Source organism: Lemur catta, chromosome 21 (assembly GCF_020740605.2).
Source record: "Lemur catta isolate mLemCat1 chromosome 21, mLemCat1.pri, whole genome shotgun sequence".
NCBI lineage: Eukaryota > Metazoa > Chordata > Mammalia > Primates > Lemuridae > Lemur > Lemur catta.
The window spans coordinates 28,458,684-28,471,547 of NC_059148.1; the positions used below are offsets into that span (position 1 = coordinate 28,458,684).

The 12,864-nt window shown below is 65.0% G+C and overlaps 1 protein-coding gene across 15 annotated transcripts in view; it reads right to left on the bottom strand.

The window, feature by feature from the left end:
* The window catches only part of NCOR2 (nuclear receptor corepressor 2), a 187,252-nt gene that overhangs the window by 15,953 nt on the left and 158,435 nt on the right, over positions 1-12,864 (bottom strand). For 14 of the 15 annotated variants that reach the window (XM_045535005.1, XM_045535015.1, XM_045535014.1 and 11 more), the window contains 9 exons: positions 9,308-9,472; positions 8,361-8,500; positions 7,652-7,754; positions 7,293-7,397; positions 6,951-7,054; positions 4,366-4,516; positions 1,890-2,030; positions 1,539-1,625; positions 592-887 (listed from right to left, as the gene is read on the bottom strand). In XM_045535005.1, coding sequence (XP_045390961.1) covers positions 592-887; positions 1,539-1,625; positions 1,890-2,030; positions 4,366-4,516; positions 6,951-7,054; positions 7,293-7,397; positions 7,652-7,754; positions 8,361-8,500; positions 9,308-9,472 — 1,292 coding nt within the window. The remainder of the gene's footprint in view (positions 1-591; positions 888-1,538; positions 1,626-1,889; positions 2,031-4,365; positions 4,517-6,950; positions 7,055-7,292; positions 7,398-7,651; positions 7,755-8,360; positions 8,501-9,307; positions 9,473-12,864) is intronic. The other variant, XM_045535007.1, reaches the window with a different exon arrangement.

Below are 12,864 nucleotides of genomic sequence, written 5' to 3' on the forward strand. Positions count from 1 at the left end.
CCTGGAGTTTGCTGGAAAGAGGCCCAACACCCCCACGTGGGCAGAAACCTTCCTGTTCAGCTTGGGACCCTCCGAGGCCCACCCAGTGCCGGCCCGGGCCCTCCTGGGGGGCAGCTGCTGGGAGGAGAGGTGGACGCCAGAGGCAACGGGGTCGCAGATTTAGGGATATCGGATTTGGGCTTCAAAGCTGCCACTGACTTGCTGCGTGACCCTGAGCAAGTCACTTAACCTCTCTGAACCTCAGTTTACTGACCAATAAAAGAATCACCTCAGAGCATCCTGAGAGGCTAAACAAGTCACGTCTGCAGCGTCTGTGGGCAGCACCCAGCCCAATCTATTGCCACGTTTAGTTCTGTGGCCTCGACCAAGCTGCTTGACCCCTCTGGGCCTCAGTTTCTCTACTCGAAGAACGGGAGCCACAGGCACAAAGCTCATGGGGCTCTGAGTACAACCGAAGGAGGCTGTGGCCGAGTGGCCTCAGCACGGCCGCTGGCACGTACGCGGTGAGCGCCTGGCCGTGGGGTGACCTCGGGCAGGCACCGGACGGCACCGGGCCCCCCCCCCACCAGACCGCAGCCGGTGGGGCTGTACCTGGGTGATGGAGCCCTCCTTGAGCGGCCGCGGGGCCAGGGGCAGCTCGGGCGTGCGCCGCAGCTCCTCGCGCGGGATCTCGTGGATGGAGCGGCCGGCCTCCTTCACCGTGGCCACCTGGCCCTCGTGGGCCGGCTTCAGCTTCAGCGGGCCCAGGGCCTCCAGCGGCCGCGTCTTGTAGGCCTCGGCCAGGTCCCGCGGGGGCGGCGGGGGCGGGGGCGTGCCCTCCCGCTTCAGGAGCTTGGCCTCCCGGCGCAGGTAGTCCTCCTGGGCCTCCACGTAGGACCGCGGGATCCCTGCGGGGTGGACGGCGGTGAGCCTGGGCACCCGCACCCCAAGCAAGGGCCTCCACGCCAGCGGGTGTTAGAGCCAGACTGAGTTCAAACCTCACTTGCTGTGTGACTCTGAGTATGTGACTTGACCTCTCTGAGCCTCAGTGTCTCTGTATATCAAATGAGACTATGAACTGAAACCACCTCGTCAAGTCAGTCTACAAAACAAGGCAGACGAAAAGCACAAAACTGCCGGGCTGACGGCAGCCGGCTCCACGCTGACCAGCCACGCGCACTTGACCTCTCTGAGCCTCCTGCCAATCACATCTTCCTCCCCAGGACTGTTCCGCAAAACACACAGCACCTGGGTTAGTGCCGAGCACACAGCAGTTGCTCCATAAGTGACATCTACAGAGCACAGGGGTGACAGGTGGCATTTTGCTTTCTTTTTGCTTTCAAATAAGTAAGTGGCCTTGCTCTGTATATCTCATGTCGTCACACACACACAAACACACACGTATCACGCTCCTTTCCGTGTATGTGTCCTAGGGGTTCCCGCGCACCCTGGGCGGGTCCCTCCCCTCCTGCCTGGCCTGACTGCACGCCGGCCGGAGCGTCACGGCTGCCGCGAGGGCACGAGAGGCTGGACGCCGCGGGGCAGAGGGCGGGCGGTACCTTGCGTGATGGACCCACGGATGTGGTGCTGCTCTTTGAGATGGTGGGGGCTGTGTCGCTCGGGCGGGATGGCGCGGCCCATGAGACCTGGTGACAGAGGGCGAGGGCCCCGTCAGGTGGGTCCCTGAGCCAGCAGTGGGCAGACACGGGTCAGTCCCACAATGACGGTGGCGGAACAGGACCCGGCAAGGAAGTGTCCCACCTCTGGATTGAGCCTAGAAAACCCAGCCTCGGTTTCCCCATCTGTGAACTAGGGCCAAGCATCCCACCACCTCCCTCCACGGGGCGCTGTGAGCTCTCACGTCTGTGCCACGACCCCATGGGGGGGTCACGACCCCATGGGGCGCCCACCTTCGATGCTGGCGGAGGAGATGGCCCTGCTGACGCGCCCTTCCATCATGTCGTAGGTGCGCTTGGGCGCGGCCGTCTCGTGGGGAGGCCCCGAGCTGCTCCTGCCGTCCTCCTTGGAGCACTGGGACACAGACATGCCACCTGGGGACCAGACAAAGTGCACGGTGAGGGGCCGCGCATGGGGCCTGGGGCTGGAGGGCAGGAGTCAACAGCACTTCCACATGGGCCCCGTCACCAGGCCTCGAAGCCGAGGCGTGTGGCTCCGCGCGGGGCCCACAGCAAACCCCTGCTACCCGCTGCTGAGCTCTGCTGGGTGGGAGAGGCAGGGGGAGCTGCCTGCACCCCATGCTCTCGCCTTCTGGACTGTTCTGTCCGGCAAGCAGGTGCGTGCATGAGTGTGCGAGTCTGTCCACACACGCAGGCACCGATCTGCAACACGAACACGTGCACACATGTGTGTGAAGATGCGTCCGCAGCATGGACGCTCGGGGCAGGCAGCAGACTCACGTGTGGCAGTATGGGCCTACATGTACAGGGGTGGACGTGTGCACGTGTGCACGCATGTGTGGGGTGCACCTGGCTGCTGAGGACAGAGCAAGTCCACACACACACCAGGGTGTGCCTGGTGGCCCGTGGCTTTGCACGTGTGTACATGTGGGCACAGAAGCCGGTCTGTGTTGATGTGCACACAAGTGCACTAACGTGTGTGTACCCGACCACAAGTGTGCGTGGGCGAAGTGTGTGGGTGGGCACGACGGTGTCCCCATGGCAGAGGTGGCCTCGCGGAGCCAGCCTGAGCCCAGAGGGGCCCCAGGGCAGCAAACGTGTGGTCCCCCCGCCACAGGCGGGGGCTCCCCTTGGGAGTCCAGGGGTGTCGGGAACAAGCTCGGGGATGCGGCCACACCCTTCGGGGAACGAGTGGGGGAGGTGCTCTCGCACGCCCACGGGCTTCCCAGGTTGCCACCGGTGACCCTCAGTCCCCTGCCCCCTGGAGGACACACACGGGTGGGTGCTGTGTGGCTGTCCTGAAATTCGTCCACGGTGACTGTGGACGTTTACACACCGGGAGATTTCGGATACAGAGACTGGATGTCTGGCCGACAGTCAGCTGCCGATGTGGGGGACGCCGGGGTGGCAGCCACAGTCCTCGCCACTCCCTGCCGCCTCACGCCTGGCCAGCTGCCCGCACTGGCCACCAGCCCCAGAGCGCAGGAGAGTTTAGAAGCCCCGATTAAAACACAGGACACTGAAGGCCTGCAACGGCTCGGTCCCTGGTCCAGGCTCCCAAAGTGCGATTCCACCCAGTGACCTCTCGACACAGCCCCGCAACTGCCAGGCCCATCCACCCTTCCCGGGCTCCCGGCCACCCCCCAGGGCGCTCGGCCCGGGGGCACCTGATGGCCTGTCCCCAGGATGGTCTCTCCCCGGCAGCAGAGAAGGGTCCGTTCCTCAGGCTCACGGTACCAGCCCACGGACGGGGAGGGGCTGCCACAGGGGCGGGGGCGGGTGGAGAGACGATGCCCCGGGAGAGGCCCCAGGAGGACAGGCAATTTTGGCCGCAGCTGGCAGTGCCGAGAGGGGTGCCCATTAGCAGCTTTTATCTCCACACCCTTGGGTGCCCCGGCTGCCAGGAAATCCACTTTCCCAGCACTCGACTGACTCCCTTAACCCCTTCCTCTCTGTTACCAGGGCCTGGCGCCGGGCGGGGCTGGAGGGTCCCTGGGGCCGTCAGCCCTCCGTGGCCAGTTAGAGCACATGGGCTTTGTTGGAGGCGCAGGGCTGAGGGCCTGGTGGTCTGAACCTGGGCTTCCACTCTGGGCCTCAGCTTCCCTGCTATGTTCCCAGCAAGGCTATTCACTGAATCGTAAAGAACTGGGCAGAAGCGGGAGGTCGCTGAGACCCACCCTTGCCTGCTGCTGGCTTGCACACCTGCAGGGACAGCCAGGTCACCCCCTATAGGATCGTGCTCCCTGGCCTCACCCAGCCAGCCTCCCCGTGAAGCCTCCCCCATGGGCCAAACACCCTCCCTCCCCGACCCCGGGCTGCTTCTCTCTCACGGGGCCAGGACGGGGGCCACACAGAAGGACCACTGAATGCGGCTGTGCCCCTCGGATGTTTCCTCATCTGTGAAGTGGGGAAAAACCCCTTCATCTCAGCTCCCAGACCCCACTTGTCTGGGGCCTCCTCCCTTGACCAACCCCAGACACACCGAGGCCTGTGGCCCCGTGGCCGCGTGAGCTGGGCGGGGCAGGTGCCCAAGGCTCAGAGTCAACAAGGTGCCCTCCCGTCTGCACCTCGTGTGCGTGTCCCCGAGCGCCCTCCCAGAGTGGGACATCATCTGCTTTAGTCCCTGAGGTGCCCTCGACATGCGGCTGGCTCCATGACCGAGTGACCACACGACCAGCTTTCCTCCCGGTCCCCCGGCCCGGCTCACCAATGCCCCTCGGCCGTCGGCACGGGACGCCTGGTGACTCACCCTCGTAGGACAAGACGTGGCCCTTCTTGCCCTCGTAGATGACGTGGCCCTTGGGCAGGCCGTCCTCCCGGCTGCGCTCCAGGCGGCTGGGGCTGTCCTCGCCGATGATCCTGGTGACGGTGCCCTTGTACAGGGCGTCGGCCGGAGTGCCCTGCGGGCGCGAGCAGGGAGACCGGGAGACTGCAGCTGAGGACCCTCACGGCCCAAACGCACACATATGCACCTACATGCCCACCAGCACACACACGTGTACGCCCACGCACTGTCTCACAAGGGGAGGCAAAGCCCCCCAGGACGCAGTCGCCTAGCGAACACCGCTGCGAGCACTTTCCACAGATGGACTCGTTTAATCCCTGATGCCCTAAGGCAGGTACTGTTCATCATGCCTGTCTCAGATGGGGAAACTGAGGCACAGAGCGGTCAGGTGACTTCACCCAGGGTCACCTGGCTAGCGAGGGGCAGAGCTGGCATTTGAGCCCAGGCGGTCTGGCCCTGGACTCTGTGTCCCCACCACCCACTCCTGCAGGGTTTGACCTTCTCAGAGCCTTGGAATCCAACCACCAACACACAGTGACCGGCGGGGACTGTGGGATTTCGGCTGCTGGGCTGTGCCTGTAACCGCCGGTCGTGCACTTTGGTTGCATAAAACCAGGGCAAGGACTCAGGTCCGGCAGGACACCAGAAATTTTAGTTCTCACCCAGGGTTTCTCAACCTTGGCACTATCAACATCTGGATCTAGATCATTCTGTGCTGTGGGGCTGTCCTGTGCATCGTGGGGGGTTTAGTGGCATCCCCAGCCTCCCCAACTGCCACTCCATCCCCAGAGCTGTAATAATCAAAAATGTCCCTAGGAATCTGGGAGCAAAATCCCCTGAAGTCACGTGGGGCTCCGCAAGCTGCTCAGAGCAAACGCTTCCTGCTGAGCCTGGAAATACTCGTGCGCTGATTGTGCGACAAACGTGCTAAGTGACGGGACCACTCTCTCACCAGCCAGGGCACATGGCAGGGAGGGCCAAGCACCCTCCCAGGAAGGGCCCTTCGGAGGCACAGGTGACACAGCGCACCTGGGTGTGTGTCTCGGCTGACATGGGCTGATCCGTGTCAGAACCGGGTTTGTGCCGCGGAAACCGGCGCTTACTAAGTAGCACAGCAGCTGACAGACGGGCTCTCCCCGGTGCAAACGAAGGCACCGGACGTTCTTTGGCTGCGGTGTTGCAGAGGTGCCGTCGCTGTGCCACGAACAGAGGACAGAAACCCAGCTGGCGGCCCCTGCTCTTCGAAGAACATGCCGGACAAGCTCCTAGCAGCACGGAAGCTTCCGTCTGCCGAATGTTCAGGAGACGAGCCCGCAGCTGCGTGGTGTTGGCCCCAGTGAACTCTGCTCCCCGGGTGGGCGGGGAGTCCCTGGAAGGTCAGGGATCTGTGACATCCTTGAGCCTCCTGTGCCGGCCGCGGTACCACGTGGTCCCCGCCTGCCGGTGCCCGCTTGGTTAATAAATGTCTCTTCACGTGTGTGGGCCGAGCTCCGGTTTCATCAGGGCCTGGCAGCGAGGCTGTGGGAAAGTCCCACCCTCTCCTACCTCACACACCTTGGCAGCTGCCACCGTGTGTGACCCGGGGCAGATGGATGCCCAGGAACTTCCAATGTTGACCTTCGATCCCCACAATGTCATGAGAACGACTCCCCTAGGAATGCTTTCATTGAAGGGAAACTGAGTCAGGGCAGGCGGCTCCTTGCCTCGCCTGAGCGTGTGGCGCAGCTGGCTGGCCTCCCAGTGGCCTCAGCCTGACTTCTGCCCCGAGCATTTCTTCTCTGCACGCAACACGGCTGCCTTCGAGAGCCGGTGATTTCAAAATCTATGGATGTCAGACAAAGATGCAGCAAGAGGGGTCTCCACCGTGGCGGGTGTTGAGGGTCCTGGGGTCCAAAACAGCTCACTGCGGAAGACCCTGTTGCCCAGGTCCCGCTACGAACACGTGTGTGCACACATGTGTGGACAAGTGTGGGCGTGCGTGTGCGGGCTCCTCATTCTCCGCCATGGTGTTCTAGGGCCAGACACGCCGGCATGGAACCCTGGGTCCAGCCCTCACCAGCTGCCTGGCCACATGCCAGGAGCCCTCCCACCTCTCAGTCTGTGTACACGCTGTTCCCTGGCCCAGAAATGCTGTTCCCTGGGATTCCCGCACGGCTTGCACTCCTGATTTCTCCTGGCCACGGCTGACAGTCACCTCCTCGACAGGTCTCTCTCTCCGTGCCTGGCCCTGGGTACTCTCAGCCACAGTACTTTGCTCGCTCCTAAGCACATCGCACTCTGAAAGCGCCCGCTCGGTGTTCACTGCCTACCGTCTCGGTCTATGCCCTCCCGCTCCCCGCCAGCTCTAGGGGTCGGGAGGTCGAGCTTTGCTCAGCACCCTATGTGCCCGACTCCACCCGGACAAGGCGCATGTCCACAGCGTGCACTGCCACACCCCAGTCGCCACCCCCATCTACCAAGGCGGGGCGGCGAGGACGGAGGGACATGAGATGGGCTTGGCCCCGGGCCGGACCCACCCTGCCCCTCATGCCACGACCCCCAGCACCTACGTGGGTGATGGAGCCGCGGTAGGTGATGGGGCTCTCCGGAGGCACCCGTGTGCTAGGCGTGCCTTTGGTGATGCTGCCACCAGGAACCGAGCCCAGAGCTGTCCCTGGAAGACACGACACACAGGCGGCTCAGGGGCTGCCTGTGGCCCTAGGCCTGGGGACCCAAGTCTGGCTCAGTGCAGAGGGTCCCCCGGCCCCTCAACAGCGAAGGAGACAATTGTGAACAGACGATACTTCCCCGCGGGACTGGATACAGGGTTCTGGTCCTGCCTTGACCATCCAGGGGGCAGGGGGCAGGGGGCAGGGGGCAGAAGCAGGGGACACAGGGCAGAAGGGCCTCACCTCTCAGCACGGATGTCTCCTGGGCCGTGGGCACCCCCAGGCTCTCTGGTGGCCCAGCCTGACCCCGTGGGGACAGCTGCTCCTGCTTCACTCCGCTGAAGGGCGCTGAGGACCAGAGAGGGGTGAGTCATGTGCCACTAGGCAGGGAGACGGGAGGTTTGTCCCGACCCTGCCTGACCGGACCCAGGGGGCTACAGGGGATGTGACGTGCCACCCCCTCTCCCAAGTTCCAGCCAGGACCACTGGGGGCCTCCCAGCTGCCCCCCGGAGCCCCAGGGGCCGAGATGCCCCTCGCTCACCCCCCAGAGGGACGGCTGGAGCCAGGCCCGGCCGTGCAGGTGGCAGGCCCGGATCCTTACCCAGCTTCTTGGGGTCCATGGCCAGGGGCAGCCCCATGGTGACGGGGCCCACAGGGGCCTTGGCGTGCTCCGAGTACGGGACATGGAGCTGGACCGACATTCCCTGCAGGGGCAGAGCACTGGGGTCACGTCCCTGCCGCCCCTGGGACCCTCCACCACAGGCCAGAAGGCCCACAAGGACGTGCAGGTCAGAGTCCCGACCCTGCTATCCAGCCGTGTGACACGGACAAGTCAGTGCCTCTCCTGAGCCCGGATCCCCTCCCCTCGAAGGGCCACCATGGCCTGGTGCGGTGTGAGGGAAACGGCGCACGCAGCTGCCTGGCCCCCGGCTGTGTCCTGGGGGGTGAAGGGGCAGATGGCCGGGGGCCACGCGCCTGCCACATGCCCGCTACCCTGCCAAACCCTTTGTGTCTACTGCATTTGCTCTTCCATTTCGTGGGGGGGAAACTGAGGTACAGAGAGGTTAAGTAACCTGCCTGAGGCCACACAATCTGGTTCCAGAGCCCGTGCTCTTGACTGCCCACCGGGTGGCCACCCAAGGACAAGGTCCTGAGTGGACAGACTCAGGCCCCCGGAGCCCGGCCTCTCCCCCCCCCACCAGAACTCACAGGTCCCATTGCCCCCACTTTGGGGACGGGAAGACTGAGGCCCCCCCCCAGAGGAAGGGGCCGCTGCCCAGGCGCCCGGCTGCTCCGGGGCTGCCCCTCACCTGGGAGATGGCGCCCATGTGCCTCTCGAGGACGCTGGGGTGCTTGGCGGAGGAGATGAGGGGAGGCGGGTTGGAGATGGTGGGTGGGCGTGGCAGGACAGGCCGGGCACTGTCGGGGAGGCCCAGGGGCAGCGGGTGACCTGCAGGGCACACGTCCGTCCGTGATGGGGCCCGGGAGCAGTCATGCCCCTGCTGGACACGTGCCCCGGGGGCCGCCCCGCGCAGGTCTGTCCTCGGTTCAGACGCCACCCCAGGGAGGCCCCCTGCCCGCTCACCTGGGCCCCCGGGTGGTTCCCCCACGTCCACTTCACCCCCCACAGCCCCTTCCCGGGAAGCACAGGGATCTTTGTGAAGTCGCTGGTTCACACCCCGCCCCCTGCTGTAAACCTTCCATGGCTCCCCCCGGACCTCAGGGTAGAGCGTGAGCCCCTGACACGGCTTTCAGGTTCGTGACCTGGCCCCGGGGTCTCCCTGGCTCACTGGGCACCAACTGCTGCAGTTCTTGGGCTTTGTCTGCTCTTTCCTGCCTCTGGACCTTTGCACGTGCTATTCCCTCTGCCACCACGCCTTTCCCTGTCCTTCTCCTGGCTCCCTTGGCCCACTTGCCCATCAGGATTGGCACGCTCAGGGCGGCCTTGGCCGGCATCCTGGTCCGTGTCAGACCCCCCAGCTCAGCCGCCACTATGGCTGACAGGGCCCACTCTCAGCCTGGCCCACGCCGGCTCAAGTACCTCCTGGGGCTCCCTACCGCGGCGGCTTCTGTCCCCATCCTGCACGCTTCCCAAACGACGCCCTCCTCTCCCTCCACCGACCGGGCCAGCCCTCCTCCACCCCCCGCCCCCGGTCCCATCAGACTCGGAGGTCCTGCCGCGTGCAGTTCTGAGCCAGTGCAAACGGTCGGCACCCAGCGATCGGTGAGGGGCCCGAGCTCGGGCCGAGCTGCTCACCCGGTGGAGCGTAGGAGAAGGCCGAGGGGTCCGGGGCGTGTGCGGAGGCCTTGATCACCTCGCGGGTGGGCAGGGGGAAGGGCAGGCCCGAGGTCCAGCACGGGGGCTCCCCGGGCAGCTTCTGGGCGTCGGCGGCGAAGGCCGGGAAGAACGCGGGCTTCTCTGCTGAGGGCATCGGGCGGGGCAGTCAGGCCGCGTCTGGCCGCCCCTCGGGAGCCCCGGCTGACCCTGCCCAAACCGTGCCCTCCCCGCCCCCGCAGCGCTGGCCTCGGGCAGGGGCAGGGGCGGGGGCGGGGGCGGGGGTCCCGGCCAGCACTAGCAGGGGAAGCCCCTGCACCTGCCCGCCTGGGTGCCGCACTGTGCTCCACGGTGCTCGCTCGGCGTAGGGGTGCTCTTGGGGCGTGGGCTGGGGGCTCTCAGCTGCCCAAAACCAAGAACAGGACCCTCCAGCTCCGGCAACCCCACGGGCACCCCCAGCCCGGCCCAGCGCAGCCCGGCACTGAACACGCACTGCTACCGGAGCACGGCCATGGCTGCACGCTGGTCACTGTCCACAGCAGAGCTGAGCGGCTGCCACGGACTGTCTGGACCACGAAGCCTGAAGTATTTACAACGTGGCTCTACGGCTCGGTCTGCTGACCCGAGCTCTACACAGCGCTGAGGGGGTCGGCAGCGGCCCGTCTGCTGCGGGCTGTGGCGTGTGGTGTGGCAGGGGGCGTGGATCCCGGTCTGCTGGGCATGTACTTGGTTCCAGGCGCCGTGCTGAGTGACCGTGGCCTCCGAAAGGGAAGACCGCCACCAGACCCTCTTACAGAGGGGAAACTGAGGTGCGGACATATCGTGGGCTTCTCTAAGGTCACCAGCAAACATTTGGCCACGTCAGGATTTGAACCCCATGTGGCTGCTAACGTGACAACAAGCGGACGCGAGGCTCGCCGGGGCCTCCACGGCTGACACGTGTCTAAGTGTGTTAATTCACACGTGGTCACAGCACCCACGAGGAGCTGGCTGTGATTATCCCCATTTTACAGATGAGGAAACTGAGGCTTACAGAGGTTAAGGCACTGGCCAAAGGCTCCAGCTAGCAAGAGGCAGACAGGAGCTTCAAACCCAGGCAGCCGGGCTGCGGGCCGTGGGCTGAACCCTGACGGCTTTGCAGCACCACCCGGACAAGAGGCTTGATGGTCGACCCTGGGTTCCCAGGCCTGGGGAGGCCCCAGACACAGCCAGGGCCCAGGGCTCAGGGCCGCCTTCAGGGCATCTTCCTGCTGGCTTCTCGGCCTTCACTGAAATCTGACCTGACCTGACCTCTGAACCTCCCGCTGAGAGTGGATCCTACGGGCAGGTAACTGGCTATGAAACTGGGCAGAGACACAACTAGGGAATGACAGGGCCCTCTGGCCCTGGGACAGGAATAGGAGACAGGGGTCATCTCTTGGGCCACCTCTAGATGATGGAGGTTCTGAAGGCCCCTCCGGGTGTGGCCAGGACAGTGAGTGCCAAGATCGATTAGTGATGCCTGCTGTGGGCACGGCAGCAGGAAGCAGAGGCCTAGCGTGCAGCGTGGTCTCTAATTCTCTCCTAGGAAACATGGAGTCTCTCCTGCACTTGCGCCCTGGCGAGGTGGGCAGCCCACAGGAGGGGGTCACAGATGCAGCGAGTAAGTCTCAACCGGCCCCAGTGGAGGCTCCCTGGCCCGGCTGGTCTGCCCCGCCCTGAGTGTGCCTGGCCACTGCTTTCTCCAGCTCAGCTCCGGGGAGCCGGGGCGGGGCGGGGGGCGGGGCCTCCGTGCTGGAAGGGAAACCTGGGGCTGGGCCAGGCTGGGCGGGCGGCCGAGAGCCTGCAGAGACAACCTGTTCCTCCAGCTGGGCCCAGGGGAGCCCGAGGGACCCGCTTGGCTGTGCTGCCGCGTGTGGGCGCCAGGGCAGGGAGGCCTGCTTCCTGAGACCAGAGAGGCAGCGCTGGGTGTCAAGCCCCCGTGCGTCCCCGAGGGAGCGGAGCTGCAAGCCAGACTGCTCGAGAGAGGCGCGCAGTGCCTGACGCCAGGTGCACCGGCCCCGCGGGGAGCCAGTCCAGGAACGGCACAGGCCCGGCCACACCAGCGGGCCGCATGCCAGCCCAGAGACTGGGCTGGTGGCTCCTCCCAGGACAGGGGCCCGTGACCCGGCCCAGCAGGCCCTGGCTGGCCCCGTGTGGTTCCAGCCCTGCTTAGATCCGACACCAGCCGAAGCCATCTGGGCCCCTGACATGGACACTCGAGTCCTTCCCGGCCAGTGCCCCAGACCGGCAATGTCCTTCCAGAGCCACACTGTGTCTCATGCCGCACTCTGGACCGGGGAAGGCACTCTTGTCAGGGGGCGTCCCAGTCCCGGCGAGACACCCCTGCCCCTGTCACCACACCAGATTCGTCACCAGGTCTTGCTGCCTTTGCCTCAGAAACAAACTCCCAACGTGCCCCTTCCTCCCACTTCCCTGGCCACCTGTGCAGCCTGGGTGGCCTTTGTCACCTGCCCTGTGATCTCCTGCTTCTGCCTTTGACTCAACAATGGCCGAAAAGAGCTTTCCAAAATGGACATCAGATTACGTGACCCGTCCCCAGCACTTAAAATCCCTCCAGCGGCTTGTGCCAGACCCAGGACAAAATCCACTCTCCACTGTGGCCCAGGAGGCCCCAACAATCTGGTCCCCTATGTCCCTCTCCACCCTCCTGTCCTGCCCTCCCCCAGCCCCATCCCCCTTCTGGCAACTCCTCAAACACTCCAAGTGTGTTCCCGCCCCAGGGCCTTTGCACATGCTGTTCCTGCGGCTGGACCCTTCCCTCCTCCACAGGGGCCCCTCATCACTCAACCCGTTCTGTTTCTTTGTGGGATGAGCCACATGGATCTCGCTCCGTCACGTGTTCCCTCATTTAATGTCCTTGCTCACAAAACCAGCAGCTCCTCAGGGCAGGGACCTCACCTCACTGCCCGACCCCCACTGCCTAGCACGGTGCTTGGCAGTTGTAGGTATGTGACAAATGTCCTGGCCCGGTGGCCTTGGCCAGCCCTGTGTGCTGGCTGGGATGCCCGCCCACCTGCATGGCAGACCCCCCAGGCCTCCTGCAGCAGGCGACAGTGGCCGTGGGGAGGTGGGACGGAGACAGAAGACCCAGACCACAAGGAGCCTCGCCCGCCTGTCTCCAGACTCCGCTTCCTACAGTGACAGCGAAGCACGCCCCAGGCAGTGGCTGTCACCCCGCTGCTCGGGGAATCCCACCGCTGGCTCCCCAGTGAACCCAGAAACCTTGGCCTGGAGCACCGTCAAGATGGGAGCTGCAGCGGCAGCACCTGCCTGGCCCTGAGCTGCTGCCAGCGGTGCCAGCGGGTGCCAGGCCTCCTCTGTGGGCCCGGAAGTTCACGTGTGGCCGGACTCACACGCAGTTGGAAGCTGGGTGGCAGACGTGTTTACCGCGCTTTGACAATTTTCACTCCTTCGCGTTGCCTGCCTGGCACTGCAGACCGGAGGCGGCAGCACCGCTTCAGATACACAGATACCCCCGACCCTGCCGGGGCCCCCAG